The sequence below is a fragment of the Panthera pardus genome, unplaced genomic scaffold (genome assembly GCF_024362965.1).
Source record: "Panthera pardus isolate Hobbes unplaced genomic scaffold, ASM2436296v1 HiC_scaffold_8, whole genome shotgun sequence".
NCBI classification, from domain to species: Eukaryota; Metazoa; Chordata; class Mammalia; order Carnivora; family Felidae; genus Panthera; species Panthera pardus.
The window spans coordinates 58,144,238-58,170,256 of record NW_026527013.1 but is presented as its reverse complement, the minus strand read 5'-3'; the positions used below and the strand labels follow the sequence as shown (position 1 = coordinate 58,170,256).

The 26,019-nt window shown below is 45.1% G+C and overlaps 1 protein-coding gene across 2 annotated transcripts in view; it reads right to left on the bottom strand.

Annotated features, from left to right (window-relative positions):
* Window positions 1-26,019, bottom strand: part of RUVBL1 (RuvB like AAA ATPase 1) — a 43,675-nt gene that overhangs the window by 14,099 nt on the left and 3,557 nt on the right. The window contains exons 2-8 of one of the 2 annotated variants that reach the window (XM_019430998.2): window positions 25,547-25,633; window positions 17,090-17,222; window positions 8,639-8,790; window positions 4,771-4,860; window positions 3,830-3,979; window positions 2,057-2,120; window positions 449-647 (exon numbers count right to left, since the gene is read on the bottom strand). In XM_019430998.2, the coding sequence (XP_019286543.1) occupies window positions 449-647; window positions 2,057-2,120; window positions 3,830-3,979; window positions 4,771-4,860; window positions 8,639-8,790; window positions 17,090-17,222; window positions 25,547-25,633 (875 nt within the window). The remainder of the gene's footprint in view (window positions 1-448; window positions 648-2,056; window positions 2,121-3,829; window positions 3,980-4,770; window positions 4,861-8,638; window positions 8,791-17,089; window positions 17,223-25,546; window positions 25,634-26,019) is intronic. The other variant, XM_019430999.2, reaches the window with a different exon arrangement.

Genomic DNA, 26,019 nt, shown 5'->3' with positions numbered 1-26,019 from the left:
CCTATCTTTATGACCAGGGGCAAGTTATTCTGCCATTCTGTCTCTTTATCTAAAAGATAAAGCCAAGAATACTTACTGCCCACAGCTAGTATGAGGATAGAAGCCAACATATGTAAGACCACTGGAGGCCAGCCTGTCTGACCTGACCTCTGCCCACTCCAACTGAAGGACCAAATCACACCACACCGTAGCCCCAGAGACCATGTGGGAGGCCCTCATATTCAGCAACAGGGTGACTGTTGCCTTTGATGGCCATGATGGTATGAAGCTGATGCATGAACTACCTGTGAAGGCAGAGGCCACTTTGACAGGTTTCTCTCGAAATGAACGTGACCTCCTTCATCTCCATCCCCACTCATGATGTTACGGGTTTAAAGTGATCCCAGAGGAAAACACGAACCCAGACGGAGGGTGAAAAAGCCTCATGGTTGGCAGGTAGCCACCCTACCTGATGACACAGTTGCCTCGGTTGGATGCAAAGATGACGATGGGGGCGATAGAAGATTCCAGGGCCCGGTGCAGGTAGGTGAAGCACTCGATGTCCAGCATGTGGACTTCATCAACAAAGAGCACACCTGGAACCAGCTCAGCGATGCCCTGATCGATGTACTTATTCACCACCTTGTTAATCTCCCCTCGAAGTTTGTCTAGGAGACAGCAGGAGTAGACAGGCAAGGTCAGGTGGAGGGAGTGGTCACCTATTCTCCTCATCCCCCCCAAATTTGACCCAAACCCAAGTGTGGAGCCCAGTTTTACTGCTGGCTGTGTGACCTTTGTCAGGTTACATCCCCGCTTCAGTGCCATCATCTGAAAATAGGGATAATCACCACGTAGAAGTCACAGAACTGGCAGCTTCCCCTGCCAACATGTCTTGTTAAGTCTGTAAATGGCTTTGAGTTTTGCATGTCTTCACAAGGGCACACACCTCCCCCCAGTCGCATTCCTCACCTTTTGCCTTATTGCTCACATCCACCCACCTAGTGCCCTGCCACATCCCAGAGTTGGGGAGCCCTGCGTGAAGTGAGTTTTCATATGCAAATTTTTCCATTCTGCACTCAGGAAATGACCCTTTCTTTTGGCCCTGTAGACAAAGCTTAGGTTAATTAACTTTCAATCAAGTGCCTAGGCGAAGGAACAGGGTGCGTGAACAGGCCTCTCACAAGCCTCTCTGGCAGGAAATCTGGGAGAATTGCAGGCTCTGAGGAAAGGTCCCACTTCAGAGCTCTAGAGGGGCGGGGCTCTCAGGTTCAAAGAGGACCATCTAAGGTCACGGTTCTCATTCTCCTGCCCAGCCCCTGCACTAGCATCAGGAGGGAGCAGCTCACAAACACAGAAAAGGAAGATCGGATGCCACATCTGCCACCAGAGCCTTGAGGCAGGGCTGGTCAGAAGAGGAGGCATGGTGAAAATGATTACAGCACAGACACTGGTCTTGGCGACTCTAATAGAAAGGTCTCAGATCATTCCATGGGCTAACGTGAAACAGAAAACCTTTCAGGGTGACAGAGCCATAGGTGGTAATTAGAAAAAAGAGGGACGTACCAGGTGAGAAGAGAGGCAGGGTACACCCAAGGTCCACAAGGGAGCAGCGGCATCCCTGCCAAACTCTGCCAAACTCCTGAGCCCCAGGAGGCTGAGCAGGGCAGGCTGGGAGCTGTGGGGTGACTGCAGGGAACTAAGGCGGCGGGGCTTGCCGTGCTCGGGGTGCTCCGGCAGGAGCTGTCCTGCACAGCTGGCCCGATACAACCCACGTTTCTGGGACCTCAAAGGGACAGGAGATTGTGACGGCCCCCATCTCCACAGACGAGTGCAAGGATACTAAGTGCATCCAGGAGGCCGTGCTAGTACTCGGGGCCAGACAAGACACAGTGTGCTTTATTTACAACTGTCTAATGCAGCCACGGGCTGGTCAGGCTCTGAATGAAGAGGAAGAAAGAACCTGTCCCAAGGCATTTCCTCAGGTCTGGGGATTCACTCGAAAAGCCTCTCATGCTATGCCAGAATCTAGGGCCCTACAGCTCGGCATCTTGCTCACAGGCCTTGCTATTTCTCTTACCTGTGATTTCGGTCTTCTTTGGCTTCATTAACTGGCCCATCATAGACAGGATGTCTTGTCCGCCCTGCGAAACAGAAGATTTACAGTCAGTCCTGCTCTCTAAGGCACCTGCAAGTGTCTCATCATCACCACCTCCATCACACCAGTTACCACTGTCAACTGGACACAGGGTCCTGAGGCGTGGAGAAGCCAGACCGCTTCCCCCACCCCTCCCCCACAACGGAAAGCGTGAGGAGCGTCCAAACAGAGGGATTTTTAAGAGGCTCCCCTCGGCCTGCGAGAAGGAGCAAAACCCTTCGTGGGAAGTACCAGCTCTGTGGGGCCCGCCCTAGTCTCCCTCTCCAGCCATTTCCTTTCCAATCAGCACTCCCTGATTAGCCACACAGGACTGTACCCTCCTCTTCTTTCCGTGCTTTGGCATACTCTAGTCCACCTGCCAGGAAGCACCATCTCTTTTCTGGGAAGCGCCAGTTACCCGTAAAGTTCAGGTCAAAGGCCCCTGCCCTCTGCCGATGCTCTGGTTCCCTTGGGGACAGAGGGATTGTGGAAGGAAGCGTTAGGACATACTTATCTATGTTCCTGTGTCTCCTTACTAGACTCGACTACACAGTGACATTAATGTAGTCCTGGCCTGGAGCTGCTCACCACCTGCCCACTGCTGACCGTCCCCCCAGCCCCTCCCAGTGCCATCAGCAAGAGGTGCTGTTTTGTCACCTGCACGGGATTAAGGGATCCCATTGTTGCCACGCCCTGCGACACAGAGGTGCTCGCTAAATGTTCAGCTGTAAAATGTAGCAAATGTTTCCTGAGAACCTACAACACTTGATCCTGCAGGACAAGAACTATAATGCCTTCTTCACAGAGGAGGGAACTCAAAACCAGATAGCCCTAAATCATGGAAAACCCGGGGACACAGAGTGACTAACTGGCTGAGCTCATTAGTGTCGGAGTGACACAATCCCTGACTCCCAACTCTTGGCCAAACACTCTAACTAAAGCAAACACTCCCAGGAGGCTGGTTTGGGGACAGCCATTCTAACACTGAGGGACCTGGAGGTCCGAGACAATTCTTCACCAATCTCTCAGCCAAGGCTCCAAGGGGCAAAGCACCAAGGGTCAAATTTCAAGTTAGAAAGTCTATTCCCTGCTGGTGAGGAGGTGGACTCTCTTAAGATCAAGAGGAAATTGAACTGAAAGACCAGCAGCAGGGAAGGGGTGGGGTTTTAAAATCACACATTTCCCAGAGATGTCATAAAGTCATACTATATTTCCCCCACGTTTATCAGTCAAGGCGTAAGTATCCATCTTGTCGGCATGAGGAGCAGACACAATTCCTGCTCAAAGCGGAAACACTGAAGATTCTGCTAAGCAGGGGGGAAGACACGGCTTTGTCGGGCTTTCTGAAATCCTGCAAAGGTCTCAAAGAACACTCCTGCCCTCCACCGTTAACACCCAGAGAATCCCAGGCATGAGCGTGAGCCCGATGCTGGAGAGAAGCCACAGAAGAAGCTGGCTAGCTCAGGGCCAGAGGCTTGGCTGGGATAAGAAACAATACACACGAAATCATCTGTGACTAGAGCATATGAATTGGAACAAAGGAGTCGCTCATAGCTCATGTCGATGTTAATTGCTTAACATTACAGATAGAAAAGGACCGTCTGCCCTAAGAAATGGGCAGCAAGAGTCTGACAATTCATTCCCAGGGCTTCCCAGGGCTTCCGTGCACACACAAAAGGGCTCAAGTGCCAGGTCACTCTGGCATCGAGGCAGCACCTGGGGCCGTGCATTGGCCACATCCAAGTCATGCAAGGTCACATCCTGGATGATTTCTTTCTTCTTGTGCACATCCCCCTTTGGCAAGGGGACATACTCTTCAGCTTCAAGGTCGAATTCTGTGGCGTAGGTATCACACCTGCCCTGCCTCTGCAAAAAGAGAGAAACCCGAGTGCCTGGTGAGTTTTCACTGCCAAGTCCCCAAATGGCACAGTGCTAAGTGAGATAAAAGTCTCAGTTCCCAACCGCAGGCCTGACAGCCTACTTGACAAACTCCAAATATGCCCCACTCCCCTGCTGCCAAGAGAAGGAAGCTATCTGCTCATCACTGGGCTCCAAAAACCCCGTTGAAAAACACCTGATACTTTCTCCAAGAATCTTTCCCCCCTCTCTTTCTTTTAACTGTATGCAATTCCTGATAAAGGGCAAATCCAGTAGATTAACTGGAGACGGAGGGAGCTGTTCAGACTCTTTTGTAGGTGGGTGATTTATCGTATGATATGAAGTATTATGCTCATCCATTAAACAGTGAGGAACACTGTACAGGACACTGAAAATCAGATATAAAAAGAATGCCAACTAATGCAGCATCCCCTTCCACATGCATATATCTTGGGAAGAAAATACCAAAGAGATAAAAGGAAGATTAAATACGCTGCACATTTCAATTTGAAAATGACTACAGTTGTTTTGCTTTCTCACCCTGTACTCCCCCTCTAAGCAGGTTTTAGTATTTTTCGAACAGACTGTCTGTTTTAATCATGAGAAGGTTAAAGCAGGAAGATAAAGGGAAAGCAAACTTTATTAAACCTAAAGGGGCAACTGCTGACCTTCCATCAGCATTGTGCCAGATGCCAGCCCCCTCCCGCACCCCGCACCCCCTGGAGAAAACAACCCCCTTGTAACCCAGGCTTCCTCGTGCAAACCAGTCATAGCATCACCTTCACAGCCCCACTGTTGGCTTCGATGTAGATCACATCTCCAGCTTCTACTCGCTCTTTCTGCAAACTTTCAAAAATGCTGGGATCCAGCTTTAAAAAAAGAAAAAACCCAAAAACATGGGGCTCAGAGAACTGTAATACAATATTTATTTCCAACTCACCGTAAGGTACCTTTCCACAAGAGACTGGTAGCTACCTCATGACTATATGGAGAAAGTATATTTGTGCGCGTGTGTGTGTGCGTGTGTGTGTGAGTGGATATAGGAGAACAATGGCTTTGGGGATGTGTGTCCTAGAGATAGCAGGAGAGTGAGGGCACCCAAGGAGAGCACAAGGGGAGATCTAGAATTCTCCTTCCTTTTACTCCTGAGGTCGCAAAATGGCAAATATGGCTCTGACTGCTTTTAGGTGAGGTCTACGCTGTCCAGGGGACCACAGGCCCTAACGCCCCCTTTTGGGGTTGCTCTCCCTGCTTCAATTCTTCTCCTCCTCACCTCAGGTGGGGGTGGAACTTCCTGCAAGTGAAGCACCTGCTGGAACCTGCTTGCTCTTTATGGCTGGCACTTTGTGGTCGTGATTTTAGACAAGGCTCTCTGAGCCTCAGTTTCCTCATCTACACAGCAGCACCCAGGTGTAAATATCCAAAGGGAAACACAAACCAGGATCTTTCCCAGGCCTTCTAATTCAAATCCATGTCTGTTCTCTTGGGCCTGCCTGCTTAAATCTCCAGAAAAGGAGAAGAGTGTATTTTGCAGACTGCTGCTTTTCTCCGGATCATCCAGATTCAGGCTACCTTTGATGTTAATATTCTAGGACAGCATCTTTTGTCAGGAGTCAGGATTTAAACATAAGTTTCTTGGGGCACCTGGTTGGTGAAACGTCTGTCTGACTTGATTTCTGCCCAGGTCATGATCCCAGAGTTGTGGGATTGAGCCCTGCATCGTGCTGAGCATGGAGCCTGCTTGGGATTCTCTCTCTCCCTGTCTGCGTGCCCCTCCCTGCTCATGTGTGCTCTCTCTCTCTCTCTCACACAAAATAAATAAACTAAAAAAAAAATAGTAAGTTTCTCTGTTAAACTTCAAGGACACCTGTTTCTCAGTTAAACTTTGTATTTTATAATGCGAAAAAAACTTTGTCTCAAAATTAAAGAGTAAAAATCTAGGACTCCATGAAAGAACCCAGAGACAAAAGAACACATGCTTGTATGACTCCATTTACATGAAATGTTCAGAAAGGACAAATACACAGAAACAGAAAATGGATTAGTGGTTGCCAGGAGGTGTGGGTGGGAATGGGCACTATTGTCAATGGGCATGAGGTTTCTTTTGGGGTGCTGAAAATGTTCTAAAGTTGGACGGTGGTGACGGTTGTACCACTGTAAGTAGATTAAAATTCCTAGAGTTGTACATTTAAAATGGGTGAATTTTATTTAAAATTAAATCTCAATAAAGCTGTTAGAGACAGTAACCACAGGAACAAGCTCGGGGCTTTGTGTCACTGGCGTGGTGAGGCCTGGTAACCTCCTAGAGCACAAGGAGCAGAGCTTATGACACAGGCCTGGCATGAGGGAGGTACGTGATAGCGATGGCAAATATGGTCAATACCTATACCAACTAGTTCTCTTTTTGATTCTTAATTTTTTAAATCTTTATTTATTTTTGAGAGAGACAGAGCACAAGCAGGAGAGGGACAGAGCAAGCGGGAGACACAGAATCCAAAGCAGGCTCCAGGCTCTGAGCTGTGAGCATAGAATCTGATGCGGGGCTTGAACTCACGAACCGCAAGATCATGACCTGAGCTGAAGTCAGATGCTTAACCAACTGCGCCTCCCAGGCGCCCCCCTACACCAACTATTTGAGCTCTGTTTGTCCAAGTATTTTGTACATATGCTCAAAGGAGCTAGAAGTACTCATCTGGGAAGAAGAAAAATTTATTTTCTTTCTCGTGTTATTTTCTTTCTTTTTTTTTTTAAGCTTCATTTATTTGGAGAGAGACAGAGACAGCATGAGTGGCGGAGGGGCAGGGAGAGAGGGAAATAGAGACTCTCAAGCAGGATCCCTGCTGTCAGCACAGAGCCCGACGTGGGACTCAAACTCACAAACTGCAAGATCATGACCTGAGCTGAAACAAAAGAGTTGGATGCTTAACTGACTGAGCCACCCAAGTGCCCCGCTTCTGTTATTTTCTTGAAGAAACTGTGCAAAGCAGCCTGATGGAGGGCAGGAATGTAAACAGCAGGACTGACTTCAGCTATCCTACAATGGGGAGGGGTCCTTTTTTTTTTTTTTTTTTTTTTTTTGCCTCAAGCACTTTAATATCGGTTAATTTCCCAAATGAATTGACTGAAGATGTAATTACTGGAAAGGCGGCAGATCCTACTAAGAAATCTAATTAATACAGAATGGGAGAGATGAGGGGGAGGTTTAAAAGAGATATTTGCAGAGGTAAGCTCCTGAGATGGAAACCCTGTTAGGAAAAAGAAAAATGACCCTCTGAAGAAGTGACATTTTTATGATCTCCATAAAGCAGTGACCAAGAAACCACCTTACAGGATCAAAGAACCATAAAATCGCAGAAGAGAGTGAAGATGGAGACATTATATGGTCAACCTACCACAGTTCACAGATGGGCACCCGGAGGCCCAGAGAGCTCAACTGACTCCTGAAGGTCACACAGCAAGTTGGAGGGACAGCATAACAGTTGGGATGCAGAGTCTGCTCTCCCTGTTAACAGGCTGTAGGACCCTAGGACACCTGCTTATTAACCTCTTTATACAGGCTCAGTTCCCTTATCTGTAACATGAGGGAAACTATACACGTGGCACATACACATGTAGAAAGCTATAAATAACAACAAATGAAGTATTTGTTAAAGCACTTAGCCCGGGCCTGCCACATCCAGTAAGTAAGAGCTATAATGCTTTTATAACTATTATAATACTGTTTATTATAAATAACAATAAGACAATACCTACAATCCCAATCGTCCCATTTCTCTAACTAAAGGCTCTCACAGTAACATCAACAGCTACCACTTCCTAGGTAACTGGGGCTACACCCAAAGCTACCACTTTTATATCCTTCTAAGAACTCCATGAGATAGGCAACAATTATCCCCATTTAACAGACAAAGAAACTACTGCTCAGAGATTAAGTAACTTGCCAAAAGCCACACCGCTGTCAGCAGCAGAGGCTGGTCTCTCTTTCAGACTTTGTCGGCCTCCAAACCACACTCTTCCCCCAGGTGCCCCTGCCACCCGCATCCTCAAGGTTGACAGACAAGTGTCTGAGGGGCATAATCGAGGGCCCCACGCTGCCACCACTATGGTTTCTCCACAAAGCTGTAGCCTGAGCAGAACCAACCGCTAAAGCTATTATAGGTTTCGGGGCCCTGACCCCTAAAAGGAATTGGCAGTCAGGATTCTGTGTTTGGCCCCTTGAGATGTCCATTCGTCATCCATACACATCCATACACGACTCTTACCAGATTAGTCACTGCTGCTTCTTTCTGGAAGCATGGGCACTGATATCTGAAAAATTAATCCACAGGTTCAGAGACAGGCCTGTGACCTTTGACACATGGTCACAATACAGGATACACGATGGCAGGCACGCAGCTCATGTCTTAACGCACAGTTTCACAGGAGTGAATGAGAAAAGCAAGAGCTATCTTTATTGAGTCTCCCTGTGTACTTGCCCTATTCTAGGTACTGCTCCGTACACGAAACATCCTCAAATGGCCCTGTGACGTATCATCACCCACAGTGCACAGAGCAAAATGGGACACTGAGCGGTTACACCACTTGCCCAAGGCCACGCAGTGCAGAGATTCTGAGGCAAGAGAAAAGAGAGGACAAACACATACTCACTTTCAGCTGTTTGGTTCCTTTGGCCGTTTTTAGTCCTATGATCACATGGCTAATGGTCTTCCCGTATCCCCCCATGGGGTTCTCTGTCTCACACGGAGTCAGCTCTGTGACTTCGCCTTCATAAACTTCTTTGGTCTCCTTTATCCGTAGCCCTGGAAGAGACGGCAGGTGAGCTCCAGTAAGAAGCAGAACTCTCTCTCACAGATCCATATTCCCTCTCTCTCTTACGTAAGTCCTTAATAGCCTTTTTAGCCACAAACCTTCCATGTCACAACGACTGACAAGTCAGCTTTACTAATAATGTACATCCAAGGGTAGAAAAGTACTGGATAGGAAAATACTATAACTGTAAACTGGAGGAGCTAGTCAGAACGCAATTTTATTTCAACTTTTCAAAGGGACTTGTCGGTTCAAATCTAGAATTAATTGGACAAGCCAGAATTCTCAAAATTGTTTCCGCCATCTGTTCCACCTCCAAGGGGGTGAAATCGAGCTTTAGCCTCTAATCCAATCTCTGAACCCCAACCATTCTACTCCACTACAGCAGCAACTACATCTACCCTTGTTTCTTGTGTTTTTGATTCTTGAAAAAAAATTTCAGAACCAATGGAATAACTCTTACATCCCTTGTGTCACCAACAGACCTGAGCTAGGTATGCTATGTTAATTAGAGGTCCGTGCCAACAGCAAGTGATATGTGACCTGCCAAATGTTCTGGGCCTCTGACTGACCCTTGGTGCACACCCCAAGAAGAAATACCCAGTTGTCATTCAGCATTTGCAGTGGGTTGTTCTAGAAGTTTTCCAAGGCCACAACCCCAAAACCACCCCCCCTCACCCTATAATAAAGCATTCACAGTTTTCAGATTAGAATATTATAAGTGAAGGCAAATGTCTCTCCTTGTTCGAAACATCAACCACATAAGCTAGTCAATAAATGTTGTTGGCAAACAAAGAATTGTTACCAAATTAATTTTTACAACATGGTCTCAGTGCCTTTTTATATAATGTTTTTGCTGCCTAAAGTACTCTTCCCTCCTTTCTGGCTTTGCCAACTCCCCAGCTGAAATACTTACTCCTTCTAGAAAGCTTGCCTGACACACCCTTCTTCTTTACCCTCCAATGACTCCCATGGCAACCTGTGCCTCCCACCCAGCACTCACACATGGGATTGCGGGGACTCTGGAGACCTGACTCCCCCTCTGCTAGACAGTCAATAGCCACACACAAAAATGGATAAATGCAAGGGGAAAGGGAGTGCCATCAGGCAGACCATCCGATACCTAAGAAATCTGTCTACAGATACTTCCGCGTATTCTCCGTAATGTCCAAGATCTCTAAGGAAGTTGCCATGTGATGCAATAGCCCAGGTCCACCATGACACCCCCAACCCTGAAACCCAGGCCTCATCTGGATCAAACGTTTTTTGCCTCCAAAGTCAACACAGGCATGCCCCTGCAGGGAAGAGTGACTGGAGGGGGCACAAGGAGCTTTTGGAGTTCTAGTACTGGTCTTTTGATCTGGGTGTAGGGTACACGAGTATGCTGACTGTATGAAAACTCACTGAGTTATATACCTATGATTATGTTTTCTTCCTGTGTGTATGTATGTGAATACATACATACACACACACATATATATAATCTTTAATAACACATTAAAATAACAACAAGAAAATTGGGTTTTTCTTTTCTTTTAAACATTTTTTTAAGTTTGAGGCACCTGGGTGGCTCAATCGGTTGAGCATCTGACTTCGGCTCAGGTCATGATCTCACATTTCCTGGGTTCGAGCCCTGCGTCAGGCTCTGTGCTGACAGCTGAGAGCCTGGAGCCTGTTTCAGATTCTGTGTCTCCCTCTCTCTGCCCATTCCCTGCTCGTGCTCTGTGTCTCTCTGTCTCTCAAAAATGAATAAACGTTAAAAAAATTTTTTAATTTTTTTAAGTTTATTTATTTATCTTGAGAGAGAGAGAGCAAGACAATCCCAAGAAGGCTTTGCATGGTCAGCACTAAGCCCTATGTGGGGCTCGAACCCATGAACCGTGTGATCATGACCTGAGCCGAAATCAAGAGTAAAACACTTAACTGACTGAGCCACCCAGGCGCCCCATGAGTTTTTCTAACAAAGCAATGATAATTACTAATAACTAAAGATTTTCTTTGTTTTTTTTTAACTCTGCTAGGATTTTTGTATGTATGTATGTATGTATGTATTTATAAGTAAGCTCCACAACCAGCATGGCGCCCAACACAGGGGCTTGAACTCACCACCCTGAGATCAAGAGTGGGACATTTAACTGACTGAGCCACCCAAACACCCTGCAAATAAAGGTTTTCTTAAGACAGGAAAACAAACGCATACCACTGAACACGGCTGCTCTGAAAGCACACACACACACACACACGTGCATGCACAAGCTCTCCCAAATTCCCAAAGTCTGAGTCTAGAGATACAAATGGCTTTCTCTGAAACCATGCCCACCACAGGTTAGTTAACAGCTAATGCATCTGTTTTCCAAGAATTCTACATCAACAAGAAAATAATTTTAAGTCACTGTACATGTCATCGGTTCAAAGGCAAGGAGGAAAACATCCTTGGGTCATACTAGTTGAAGATGGGTACAGAAGGAGTCCCTACGTTTAGGAAAGCCGTGGGCCACACCAGTAGGAACATACTATACTATAAACCTCTGGCTGTGGCAGCCTCTTAGCCCACAGAAGCAGCCCTCCCGCCAGTCTGTGGAGGGCTTGCATGTCACTGCCTCATTTGATCCTGCACTGGTATCGTGAGGACAAGAGGAGGTGCCACCACATCCCAACCTAGCCCCGTGAAACAGCCAGAGTGAGGACTCTTTAGGTCATTTTACAGAGGGGAAGTCAGCTCCGGGAACTGGAGCAAAGGGTCCTTTCCTCCCTCGTGGTAGACCTGTGGGACAAGTGTGCAAGTCTTCTGGTTCTGAGACCAGTCTCCAGCAAATTCATGTTTTGCCCCAAGGAAATAACACAAATGTAAGGGAAACCCATAGGTTAAAAAGATAGAAGACACATATCAACTAATCTATCATGCAGATAGATTGTGTCCTGATTCAAACAATAATTAAAAAAATCTTCAAAAAAGAAAAAGCACACTGTGACACAAGACAACTGGAAATTTGAATACTAACTAGATATTTGATGATATTAAGGAATATATTGTTTATTCTAGGCAGGACAGTGGTACAATGGGGTTTCCTTTAAGTCCTTATTTTTCAGAGACACATACTGAAATATTTATGGATGAAAAAGCAGGTCTGCCATTAACTTCAAAAGAATCTGGGAGGGGAATAATGGGGGCCACAGATCAATCAAGATCAACTATGAGCTGAAGCCTGGTGATGAGACCATGTGGGAAGGTCAGCATTTGACCACTTTTTGTACATTTGAAAATTTCCAAACTAAAAAGAAAAAAAAAACAATGAAATACTATTCGACAACCTCAAGAATCATTACAATTAAAAGGATGACAATTCCAAGAGTTGGTGAGGACGCAGAACAGCAGGAAGGTTTGCACTGTGAATGGGAGTATAAATTGATACAAATGCTTTAGAACTGACGTCTCCTAAAGTTGAACACATGAATATCCTGTATCCCTGTAATTCAGCTCTTAGGTATATACCCACTAGGTATGGGCGCACGTGTGCACCAAGGGACATGGCCAGTAACGGTCATAGCAGCATTGTCCATGACTATCAAACACTGGGAAAACTCCAATATCCGTCAAATGTGGAAGAGATGCCTAAATGTGGCTTATTCACACAATAGAATATCACGGAGCAGTGAAAAAGAATTATTCTAAATACAACAATACTGATGAATCTCACAAACATAACTTTGTGGAAAAGAAGCCAAACACAGAAGAATACATACTGCATGACTGCGTATATGAGGTTCAAAAACAGGCATAACTACAACCATAATGTTAGAATCAAGACAGTTGTTAATGTGGGGGGGCGGGGAGGAAGGAAGAATGGAGATTGGGGGCAGACATGAAGGGCACTCTGGGGTATTGGCAATACTCTCTTTCTTGACTGGATGCTGGCGGCATGGGTTTTCCATGTATGACAATTCACAGAGCTATACGCTTAATGCTCCCGTGCACTTTACTGTATGTGCACACAAAAGTACCACGTCATTTTAAAAAGAAATATTTAAGTAAGTAAAACTGGTAAGACCTGGCGAAGGAGGAACACTGCTGGCTTAAGTTTTGGGAACACTGCTCTAAACCTCAGCTGGAGTAAACATCATGGCTCTCACCCTTTAGAATCACGAGAGGTTTCTACTATTTTTCCTGCCCTGGCTGTACTCAGACCATCTGCCTGAATCTCAGGGGTTGGGACTGTTCCCTGGATGATGCCAATGTACAGTCACAGCTGAGAACCACTCACGTAAGAAGGAATGAAGAACTCTGTTCTGCTCACAATGTAGAGACACGAACCACTTCTGATGACAGGTAGCCCAGATATGGTTTGGGTGTCCTCACCATCAAGCCACCTCTGTTCTGATATGCAAATAGCCCAGCGGCACAAAGAAACACCGCCAATGGGGTCAGACACTCTCGATCACTTCGCATTTTTAAATGTGGTCATTATCTTATCTTTGGAGCGGTTGCCTTCTTTCTCCAGAAACCCAACCAGGACAAAGACTCTCTCAGATACTGAAGTTAAGGAAAAGTTCTACTCTACCTTCAGTCAATCTGATAGCCTACAAATGGAAGTTTTGGAACAGCCCCAAAAGAGATGTTGTGTTACATTTTTGCCTTACCAAACTCTCAATTCCTGAACATCGAGACAATTTTCCAAACTACATGAATGTATCAGAAGCCTGTGACATACTTGGAAAATTCTGTACTTTTAAAATGAACTTGGATTTTTTTTTCAATCAACAATTTTATATCCCACAGAGATAAATTCCTTCCAGTGGAATGCTTCCCTCTATTTCCTGTTAATGACCATGACATGAAATTCCTTGAGTGGGGAAGAAAGGCATTCCCGTCTCTCACTAGTGCCCGTATTTGTTTAGAAGTCGCTCTGTGCTGACAAGCAGGCAGGGGATGTGGGTGACGGACAATGAAAGCGGCTGTTAGCCAGGGAAGGGGCCGAGCTGGCGCTATCTCTGGCACCGGCAACACAAATGACACAGGTTTCATCTGCTGGCTCAGGTTTCTAAATCCCTGACAGGGACCTTCATCACGTCAAGGAAACAGCACAGACTCCTTGCTTTTTATTTCTGGTCAGCTTACCGCTTCCTCCCCACCCCTCTGCCAACTTCACAGGAATTCAAAGGCAGAGGAAGATGGGCAGGGTTCCTTTTTGAAGACAGTCAATGGCCTGCCTTTTTATTCTGTGGCAGGATCAAGAAATTCTCTTTACCTCACTGCCATCAAAAGAACTACGCTGCCCCTCCCCTCAAAAATGGCAAATCGCAAAATAGATACCTAGGAAATTTATCTCTATTTTTTCAAACTGCAGAGCATTAAAGTTCATGCAACCTAAACGCACGCACGTGTGCGAAAGTCAGTTTTGTCAGATTTTATCAAGGGCAGAAAAATATTTCTTTTTAATAATTAAAAATACATATTGAAAGTGCTAGGTTATTTGGCCAGTTGTAGCATCTTAATTAGTGAGTTAAATACGATCTTTGCCACATGTTCATTAAGTTTTTAGAAGGCACTCAGAGAAAGATTTTATAAATCCTGGGTCCTGTGACCCATTTCCACCCTTATTCCAGATACGATGCAAAAGTCCAAAGACGGCCAAACATGTAATGACACCCGCTGAACCTCACAAACATCAATGCTGCTAAAGGAACAACACCTAAACCAGGTTCCATTTAGAAGACGTTTAAAGGGCGAAATACAGGGCACCTGGGTGGCTCAGTCAGTTAAGCGACCGGCTCTGGGTTTCAGCTCAGGGCATAATCTCATGGTTTGTGAGTTCAAGCCCCACGTCAGGCTCCGTGCTGACAGTATGAATAAGCCACATTTAAGCATCTCTTACACATTTGATGGATATTGGAGTTTTCCCAGCGTTTGACAGTCATGGACAATGCTGGTATAGGATTCTGCACCTCCCCCTGCTCAATCTCAATCTCTCTCTCTCAATATAAACAAATAAACTTTAAAAAAGAAAGAAAGAAAAGAAAAGGGCAAAATTCAGCCACACTGCTGTACAGGCTCTGACAAGCACAGAGGCCGTGGCCACACAACCCTCTGGGATTGGTGTGGGAGAGGGGAGGGGCTGTGGCCAGCCAGGGCCAGAATGACAGCTGCAGTGCTGGCCCTGTTCCGTTCCCTGAGCTGAGCGGTGACGGCATAAGCATTGACCTCATAAGAAATTGTTAAACTACAGGCATGCTTTACATACTTTTCTCTAAGTATGTTATATTTCAGTTTATAACAGCCACCAAAAAAATTCAATGTTTCACAGTAAAAAAGATTTCCAGTAAGAAATACTTTACAGTTAAAAAAAAAAAAAAAGTCCATACCTACACAACACAAAGCCTACAGACACAGCTCGCAGGGTCTCTGGCTTAGAACAAGAGTCCCACACTCCAGCGATCACAGGGACCTGGTGTGGGCGAGTGCCTGGCGGGTGACATGAAGAAGCAGGGCCGGTATCCCAGGGACGGCGGCAGGCTGGAGGGCGGGCCCCGCTCTGGAAAGGGGCCCTGCTCAGCCCCACCCGACTGCTGCTGTGTGGGAAGGAAAGCTTCTCTCAGGAAGCCAGAAAGAAGGATTTCATAGGACATTTCCCAATTTCTAAACACTGGCAACCAATGCAACATTTATTTTAAAAAACCCTGTGCAGACCAAGCGGAGTATGTCTATCACCAGACACAGACTGAGGGCTATCTTTCTTCAGCTAAAGGCTTCTGTTTTCTACCTGCTTTAAAAGCCCAGTCCCTTCTCTCATTCAGAAAAACTTCACTGAGCCCCACTATGTGCCAGGAACTGGGGCCACAGGAGATACTCTGTCCATAGCAGACGTTCAATCAACACCCAGTCTGCTCCTCTCCAGACTTTCCTATCCCCCAAAATGGCCACCTCTCTTTCTTTACAGCCCCAAATCTAATCCTCTGGGCAATCCTGTCAGCCCCACCATCCAACTAGATCCAGAATCTGACCATTTCTTATCACCTCTGCCACCACCACCAGGTCCAAGCCACTGCCATCTCCTGCTTAGGCACCTCACAGTCTCCCCACTGTCCCCTCACTCTTCTCACTGTCCACTCTCCATGCCCCAGCCAGAGGGATCCTTGGACAATCAAAACCACTCTTTAATTGCTTCTCTTTTCACTCAGTGACAGATGCAAAGCCCTAATCGTGCTTAAGACCCTACATGATTTCACCCCTGACCTAGACTTTAGCATTCTTAAGGCAAGGATTCTGGGTTAGACAAATCCACTCTTGCTTAAACTTTCGTCATTTCCTCCAAGCTTTCCAGTAAATTTCCTTCTGAAGAATGCTCACCTTGTTTTGACAACCAAAGGGCCTGGAAAACTGTACAGGCGCTATGACAAGGGTTCATAACCCATGACTCAGCAACTGTATCCTAGAGATAGGCTCCCACATGTGCAGACACACATTAAACAGTTTTTAGTATCTTAAAAGGAATAAACTATTTCTAGATGTGAGGGACACTGGGATTTTCCCAGAGCGAGGGCAACAAAAATGGGGCAGGGAGACAGGCCCAGACCTCCTAGTGGAGAAGACATAACTATTTGGGAGAGGCCATTTTCTTCTCATTGCAGGTCTTCAGAGCACAGGCTCTAGAATCTGAGAGCTATAGGTTCAGACTACAGTGCTGCTACTCACTAGCTGGGTCACTGTAGGCAAGTCGTGTAACGTCCTGAGACTCTGTGTCATCATATGCAAAATGAAGACAGAGAATTCCTCTTGGGGGAACAAAAAGCTATAATCAATGTTGAGGGGGGCCCTGCCATGTAACAAGGACCAAACCCTGTAAGCTCAAACCTCTGCCCATCCCCCCATGGTTTCCTCACTCTCTGACAGGCCACAATTCTTCTGGCTCAACATCCAGGACCGGGGACATTCTAGCATCGCGACACACAAAGTTGATGGCATAATTCCAAACCTTCTCACTGGACAGTCACCTCTAAAAGCATAATAAGGCTGCCGGGAAAATCTGACTTGTTTTTTAAAAAATCATTTTATGGCCACATCTACTTTGTCATGTGAAAAACCCCAGTCCCGTAGCCAGGGTCTACATTTTCTGACTGCTAAAACACTTCAACTAGAAAAGTTGGGTTTTTGTTTGGCTTGCGAAGATAACACTAATGGTGCCAAAAGAAAAATGGTAGCACAACAAATACAAGCTGAAAAGGTGTTTGCACAACGAAGCAGCTTCAGCGAACTGGGCAAATGAGAACAACTCTTACCACAGACGTGATACTCACCGATGGCCCTGCGGAAGTTCTCCATCAGCACCTCCGTCTTCTTGATCTCCGTGGAGTAAACTTCACTCCCCACCATTGGGCAGAAGGGGACCTTACTGCCCAGCTCCTGAGCGATAGCCAGAGCCAGAGCTGTCTACAGAGAACAATGGGAATGCACTTGTTTTACATTCTTGAAAATATGATAATTCAGAAACATATCCTATCAAAAAATTATGAATCAGGAATAACCGAAAATCTAGTCCTTTTAGTTTCAACATCATTTGGCATGTTTCACACAATAAATGCTGAATGACTTTTGTGGACAGTCGATTTATAACCTAAATGGCACCTTTAATCATCCCTGTAATTACCACAGTTATCACTCACTGACACCAGTGAGGCCCGACTCTAAGTGCATCACGTGACCCTCCCACTTGCCTATGAGCTACACACTGAACTTTCCCCACATTACAAATAGGGAAACTGAGACACAGGAGAGGTAAAATAACATGTCCTGGGAATCATAATCTAGAAAAGGGCAGAGTGGGAACTTGAACTCTGGCAGTAGTAGGGTTCCAAAGATCGTTGTTGCCATCGTAATTAGTAGACTTCCCAAACTGTCCCCTCGATATCAAAACAGGGCTCGGAACACCGCTCCAGTCTCTGAGATACTACTCTCTGTTTTTACAGGCATGGGAGGACACCAACCTGGAGAGCATCAGAAAACACTAACCAAAGAATGAATTACGTGATGTTCGCTTTGGATTGAGTGGCCCACACACGGTGAAGAAGGATGTGGGAGCTAGATTCTCAAGCAATGAGCTGGTCCCAAGTTACACTTGAACATGCCCTAGTAAACTACAAAAGATAACTACAGCTGACAGATGCTAAACACAAGCAGACCAAATAGATGTATCGTCAAATATCAAGTATGAAAAGCCAATGCTTTAAAGCTGGTACAGGACAGGGAGATGCCATAGCATTTTAATGCTGTTTTCATCTTTCCTCAACTTTGAAACAAGAGCCTAAGTAAGGTCAGTTCCCAAGGGGTCAGGGCTAAGCAAGAAAACAAGCTTGCCCAGAACAACAAAGTGCACCCTGAGACAGGATTTTAAAACTGGCCCAGCAGAGGTTCCTCTCAGATTTTCTTTTCAGTGCCATGTTGGTGATCGTTTTAAGATGGTAGCATCTGCTAGAGAAGCAGCATGTGATGTAGCACAAAAAGCACTGGTGGAAAGGGCAAAAACTGGGTTGTAGTGCTGGTTCGGCAACTAATTCTTACCGTGACCCTGGGTGCATGGCAAACCTCTGCTGCCCTATCTCCTCACCTGCCAAATCAAAGTCCTGGATTAAATCACGAGTTGTAAACTCATTGCCCACAGCCCAGTTCTGTTTTGCCCTGCTGAGTGTCATGTGTGTTTTTAAACTCAATCTGTTACCCATTTTTTAATGTTGGGAAATTTCATATAAAAATCGAGGTATCTGACCTAGGAATAAATCTAACCAAAGATGTAAAAGATCTGTATGCTGAAAACTATAGAAAGCTTATGAAGGAAATTGAAGAAGATATAAAGAAATGGAAAAACACTCCGTGCTCATGGGTTGGAAGAATAAATATTGTTAAAATGTCAATATTACCCAAAGCTATCTACACATTCAGTGCAATCCCAATCAAAATTGCACCAGCATTCTTCTCGAAGCTAGAACAAGCAATCCTAAAATTCATATGGAACCACAAAAGGCCCCGAATAGCCAAAGTAATTTTGAAGAAGAAGACCAAAGCAGGAGGCATCACAATCCCAGACTTTAGCCTCTACTACAAAGCTGTCATCATCAAGACAGCATGGTATTGGCACAAAAACAGACACATAGACCAATGGAATAGAATAGAAACCACAGAACTAGACCCACAAAAGTATGGCCAACTAATCTTTGACAAAGCAGGAAAGAACATCCAATGGAAAAAAGACAGTCTCTTTAACAAATGGTGCTGGGAGAACTGGACAGCAACATGCAGAAGGTTGAAACTAGACCACTTTCTAAAACCATTCACAAAAATAAACTCAAAATGGATAAAGGAACTGAATGTGAGACAGGAAACCATCAAAACCCTAGAGGAGAAAGCAGGAAAAGACCTCTCTGACCTCAGCCACAGCAATTTCTTACTTGATACATCCCCAAAGGCAAGGGAATTAAAAGCAAAAATGAACTATTGGGACCTCATGAAGATAAAAAGCTTCTGCGCAGCAAAGGAAACAACCAACAAAACTAAAAGGCAACTAACGGAATGGGAAAAGATATTTGCAAATGACATATCGGACAAAGGGCTAGTATCCAAAATCTATAAAGAGCTCACCAAACTCCACACCCGAAAAACAAATAACCCAGTGAAGAAATGGGCAGAAAACATGAATAGACACTTCTCTAAAGAAGACATCCGGATGGCCAACAGGCACATGAAAAGATGCTCAACGTCGCTCCTCATCAGGGAAATACAAATCAAAACCACACTCAGATATCACCTCACGCCGGTCAGAGTGGCCAAAATGAACAAATCAGGAGACTATAGATGCTGGAGAGGATGTGGAAAAATGGGAACCCTCTTACACTGTTGGTGGGAATGCAAACTGGTGCAGCCACTCTGGAAAACAGTGTGGAGGTTCCTCAAAAAATTAAAAATAGACCTACCCTATGACCCAGCAGTAGCACTGCTAGGAATTTACCCAAGGGATACAGGAGTGCTGATGCATAGGGGCACTTGTACCCCAATGTTTACAGCAGCACTCTCAACAATAGCCAAAATGTGGAAAGAGCCTAAATGTCCATCAACTGATGAATGGATAAAGAAATTGTGGTTTATATACACAATGGAGTACTACGTGGCAATGAGAAAGAATGAAACATGGCCCTTTGTAGCAACGTGGATGGAACTGGAGAGTGTGATGCTAAGTGAAATAAGCCACACAGAGAAAGACAGATACCATATGTGTTCACTCTTATGTGGATCCTGAGAAACTTAACAGAAACCCATGGGGGAGGGGAAGAAAAAAAAAAGAGGTTAGAGTGGGAGAGAGCCAAAGCATAAGAGACTCTTAAAAACTGAGAACAAACTGAGGGTTGATGGCGGGGTGGGAGGGAGGAGAGGGTAGGTGATGGGCATTGAAGAGGGCATCTTTTGGGATGAGCACTGGGTGTTGTATGGAAACCTATTTGACAATAAATTTCATATATTAAAAAAATCGAGGTATCTGGCTTCTTTTGAGGACCCAGAAAGTCTGGCCACAATGGGCCCTCATTACTGCGTGGCAGCACCTAGTGTAGACCTCAGGAACAGCTGCCACCTTCAGTGAGGGTGTGCCGCTCTGGCCACCACAGCCACCCTGCCCCTTCATGCTGGTGCCCAGGCACCTCCCTCATCCTCACAGCCTATCTGAGTGGGCATCTGAGTTTGTGACCTTGAGACTGATGCCCCTAAAACTGTTATTCTCTGATACCCTAAAGCAAAGGAATAATCTCTGGAGTACGACAGGGTACAGTGTGAGGAGCAGACTCCAGCACCACGTCCACCTGCTATCCAAACCTGCCACCTTCTCAGTCACTCCTCTTTCTCACCCAGGTATCTCCACGGGCCCTGACTCCACACCCTCAGTTGTGAACATCAAAGACAGCGACTGTATCTGATTCGGTGACATCTCCCCACCTCCAGCTAATACAGAAGAGATGATCAGTATCCTTCCACTAAAATATGATAAATACTTGGTTAAGAAATGCTTCCGGCGTGTCTAGTTTCTTCCTTGTAAAGGTTCCCAGAAGGCGGGTATACAATATAGCTATTATACCCACACCTGGTATATAGTGCTAGGTCACTTGCATGAGGTCTCAGTGGATCCTCCCAACTAGCCTATGAACTTGATGATCTAGTGTTTGATGTCTGATATCGTGTTGGATAGATTTACAAACTGAAACATACACATTACTAACTCACCCAACATCAGTTAGCACGCAGCAAAGTCAAGATGCAAACCCCAACCTCTAAGACATTATTTCTTTGTGACTACCCCTCATGCAAGTGGCAAGTGGCACACAAAAAAGAGGTTATTGCCAAAAGAAGACTGAAGAAGTCTGCTTCATTTCCCATCTCATCAGAACACCACCTTTCTCTAAAACCTAAACACAAAGCCCTGCTACGAACTGTGTGACATCCTCAAGAGAACAGGTCGTCCATACGAACCACTTATTTGTTTCTCTAAAATAAGCACCACCGTATTCCTGCCTCCACTTAGTTAAGCTGCCTAAACCGTGGGGCCCATCAATGCCCTGGAAAGCAGGAGAGTTACCACATGCCTTCATGTAAAGAGACTGGACAAACCAGCAGTGGTGAGAACGTCCCGTATTTCCTGGAGGAAAATGGTACAGTACTACAAAAGGAACGAACGGTTTACGCTGCCAGGAATATGGCACACTAGAGAGAGTCATGGAAAATCCTTCCTGTTACAAACAGCCAGAAATAAAGAAATAATAAAAAATCCAGAGTAGTAAACTACCATCACCTTGAAAGTTTGGAGGGTTCTGGGGCGCCTGGGTAGCTCAGTCAGTTAAGTGTCCTACTTCAGCTCAGGTCATGATCTCACGGTCCGTGGGTTCGAGCCCCGCATCAGGCTCTGTGCTGACAGCTCAGAGCCTGGAGCCTGCTTCGGATTCTGTGTCTCCCTCTCTCTGCTCCTCCCCTGCTCACACTCTGTCTCTCTCTCTCTTTCTCTCTCAAAAATAAACAAACATTAAAAAAAAAAAAAGTTTGGAGGGTTTTGACAGCAGAAACCTCAGCAAGGTACTACAGTGGTAAGAGAGAAACCCCTGAATAAAAAGGAGGCTTGAAGGGCCATGCATGAGTAGAAAAGGTGAGCCAAAAAAGCCCAAAAACAAACAAACAAACAAACAAAAAACCCCTGACATACAAGGTATAAACTTGTAGGTCCTGCCTGTGGCTCTGGGTGAGGAGAAAAGTCTCCACAGCATGCTCTCACACGACTCTAGGATCAGTCTTTACGCTGATGACCAGAAAACCCAAGCCACAAAATTCACAGCAAGTGCCCTGGATAGTGCAGCAGGGCCCCTCAGAAGCACTCTCAGGAGAAGCCTCACAGATTTGACCAGCCAAACACAAGTTCACAGGCAGACCAAGAATACAGAAAAAAGAAACTGATTCATGAACAAGGAATAAAAGGCTATCAAAAATAGCCAGATTTTTAAAAAATCCAGATTAAAAAAAAATAGAACTTATAAGAGGGGGATGCTCCTTATTTACAAAGAACAAAACCAAAAGCAAGCTAATACATGTAGAATGACAGATTTAGAAAATCACTGTTTTGCAACTACCAGTGTGGTAACTGATACAGCAATAACCATCAGAGGGAGCACTGCACCCTTAGGGTGAAAGGGTATTTGCAACATCTCCACAGGTCACTTCACTTCCAATTACTAATTAATTAGAAAGGGAACCAGGACCTTCCCGTTGAATGTGGCCTCATCCCCCTTTCCTGTCAGCCTCCTGCTGTGACACAATGGGACACGACATCACCTGGGCAGTGTGTTTCCAAGTGTTTAACTTCTCCTACTGACAAAACAATAAGATGATCTCTGTAGGACAGCTGTAGAACCTTTTTACAAAACAAGTGTCCAGGACTCTTCCAAAAGGTCAATGTCAAAAAAGAAAGCAAAACCAAAAAAGGCTGGGGAGGGTAACTGATTAGATAAAAAGAGACTAAAGAGGGGTGCCTGGGTGGCTCTGTTGGCTCAGGTTGTGATCTCATGGTACATGAGTTCGAGCCCCACGAGTCTCTGCACTGACAGTGCAGAGCCTGCTTGGGATTCTCTCTTTCTCTCTCTCTCTCCCTCTTTATCTTGTGTACACACGCTCTCCCTCTCTCTCAAAATAAATAAATAAACTTAAAAAAAAAAGAGAGAGAGACATAACAATGTGTGCAGTGTATGATCTTTGATTGTATTCTGAATTTACAAATATAAAATATGAAAAAGCCCCCAAAAAGACCAACTGGGAAAAATTTTAATTTAGACTAGACATTAGCTAATATCGTTAGCAACGTTAAGTTTCTTGGGCGGATGATAGTATCTTGGTAACAGGAGAATGTCCTTGCACTGACTTTCAAATGGTTCAGAAATAGAGAAAATACAAATGTCACCAAATATTTACAATTAGTTATTTACATGCAGGGTAGAGAGGGGATCATCATACCATTCTTCCAACTCTTTTGTAGGTTTCAAATTTTTCAAAACGAGAAAGAGAAAAATATTCAGTGGGTTGGATTAAACAGCAGCTTAGTCATAACCCACAAAACAATCAGACTGGAACAGAGGCCTAAAGAAATTACCCACAGTGCAGCAAAGCCCAAGAGATGGAAAACATGAAAGTGAGGTTGCAAGAGAAAGAAGACAAAATGAGAAACTCTGGCGCAGGGTTTCCCAGCCTTGGCACTACTGATATTTTGTGCTGGGTGTTTCTTTCTTGTAAGGACTGTCCTGAGCATTGTCTAGCAGCACCTGTGTGTTCCACCCACAAGATACCCGCTCAACCAAACTGTGACAGCCAAGAATGTCTCTGGACATCGCCAATGTCCCTTGGGGGGTGAAACTGCCCCAAGTTGAGAACCGCTGCATTCAAATATCTGACTGGAGGGGCGCCTGGGTGGCTCAGTCGGTTGGGCGGCCGACAACAGCTCAGGTCATGATCTCACGGTGTGTGAGTTCAAGCCCCGCGTCGGGCTCTACCCTGAAAGCTCAGAGCCTGGAGCCTGCTTCCGGTTCTGTGTCTCCCTCTCTCTCTGTCCCTTCCCTGCTTGCTCTCAGTCTCTCTCTCTCTCAAAAATAATAAAAGAATAAAAAATTTAAAAACAAACAAACAAATATCTGACTGGAGTTCCAAAAGAAGAGCACAAATAGGGAAATGCAATATCCTAAGAGATAATATCATAGTCAAGAGATATCAAGAGATAACGTATCATAGTGAAACACCAAAATCAAAAACATCCAGAAAGAAAAGACAACACCCTCAAAATGAGACTTCTCAAAAGCAAAGAGAGAAGCCAACAGGTAGCAAATATCAAGAGAAATAGTACCAACGGAAAATAGCTATCAACAGACTTATATATCCAACATAACCATCTTTGAAAACAAGGGCAACATGATAAATACAAGCCCGACTTGGCCACCAACAAACGTCTAGAAGCAACATCTAAATGATGTACTTTTCTTCTTTAGAAAGAAGAAAAATGGAGGGAGAGGGAAGGTCTAAGATAGAAAAAGGAAAGTAAGCAAATACATGGTAAATACAGTGGACAACCTGATGTCGTCTGCAGAGAGATAATTAAAGCTCATATTTAAATGTCACTTTAAAGGTTAAGATAGACTTTTTCACAAATACAGCACTTCTTCTATTTTAAGACACCGACATATGTAAAGACACCACCAATTCAATTACATGATTTCAAAATGATAATTACAGTCATTATCTTACAACTGACCGGTTGGAATAACTGTCTGAAATGAGGCACGTGCTACTTCAGAAAAGGTGGAGAAACCTGCCTTGGGTCCCATGGCAAGTCAACACCAGAGCTGCAATTTAAAGCTTATTTCCTTACAAACACAACCCCATGCTCCTACGCTCCTGTACCAAGTGGCCCTTTGGAGGAACGTGCGTGACTCAGATTGGGGACACTGAAACGTCTCAAGTATCTGGCCAGTGCTCTCACAAATCTCAACAAGCCGTACTGCCTCCTCTGCCTGGAAGGCGCTCCTCTTCCCTGTGAAGCCAAACGCTCTCAAACACTGCAGGCCAAATGTCCAGCAGAGTTTTACCAGCTTTTACCAGCCCTCAGTCCCACCTCCAGCTCAAACTCCAACTGCATTTAAGATCAGTCAGTACCTCGCAGCTGAGTGTTCAACTGAAGCATTTTGTACTGTCATGGTTTCCTCTCTCTCCCCCAGAGAGAAGCTCCTTAAAGATAAAAATTGTATCTCTGATTCCGTTCTTCTTTCCTTTTCCCCCATCTCTCACACAGCCAGAATAGCACTAGGCAAAGTTAGCATTCGGAAAAATGGTCGCTGCCTGATTTTCTTTCCCCTTCAAGTAAGATGTCATCCCCAAGATTTAATGAAGCCCTAGGCCAAAAGAAATGTATTTCCAAGGCAAAGGAGACTGGAAAGAGATAAAGGACAAATTCTAGACACAATGAGACCCCTCTGAGGACTTCATCCTCTCTTCCCTGGAGGTCAGCCAGGATAATTTGAATTTTAGAGGAGCATGGATTTTAGATACTCAATTGTATTACTGCACATTAGTTTTTCAAACATACATATAACCAATTTAGCTAAACAAAGACTAGTTAAGACACGAATTCAATTTGGCTTAAACATTAAGATCATTCTCTTGGGTAGATTTAGAAAATGAGAGAAAATGAGTACCTTGCCAGTTCCAGGAGGTCCTGCCAACAAGACAGCTCTTCCAGCCATTTTCTTGCTTTTGATTAATTCTACTATCACACCACATGCCTAGACACCACAATGGAAAGAAATAATAAATCAGTATTAAAACGTTTCACATGGGGAAAAATTCCGGTTTCTGGTTCAAACAATTCACATACTCATTCAGCCAACGATGAGTGCCACTACACTACAGGCAGCGTTCTAGGTGCTGGAAGCAGTGGAGGGCGACAGAAAAGAAAGCCTTGTGGTCATGGAGCTCGCCTGTGGTCTAGCGGAAGGGAAATAAACACTGTATGAGATCGCTAATGTAAAGAAAAAAGGGTAATGACCTGGGGAGGCCTCTCTGATGACATTTTATTTGACATGTAAAGTTCCAGGCAAAGAGGAGTCAGTGTTGCAGACCAAGGAAACCCCAAATTCAAAATGCAGGAATGAGCTGGATATATCCAAGG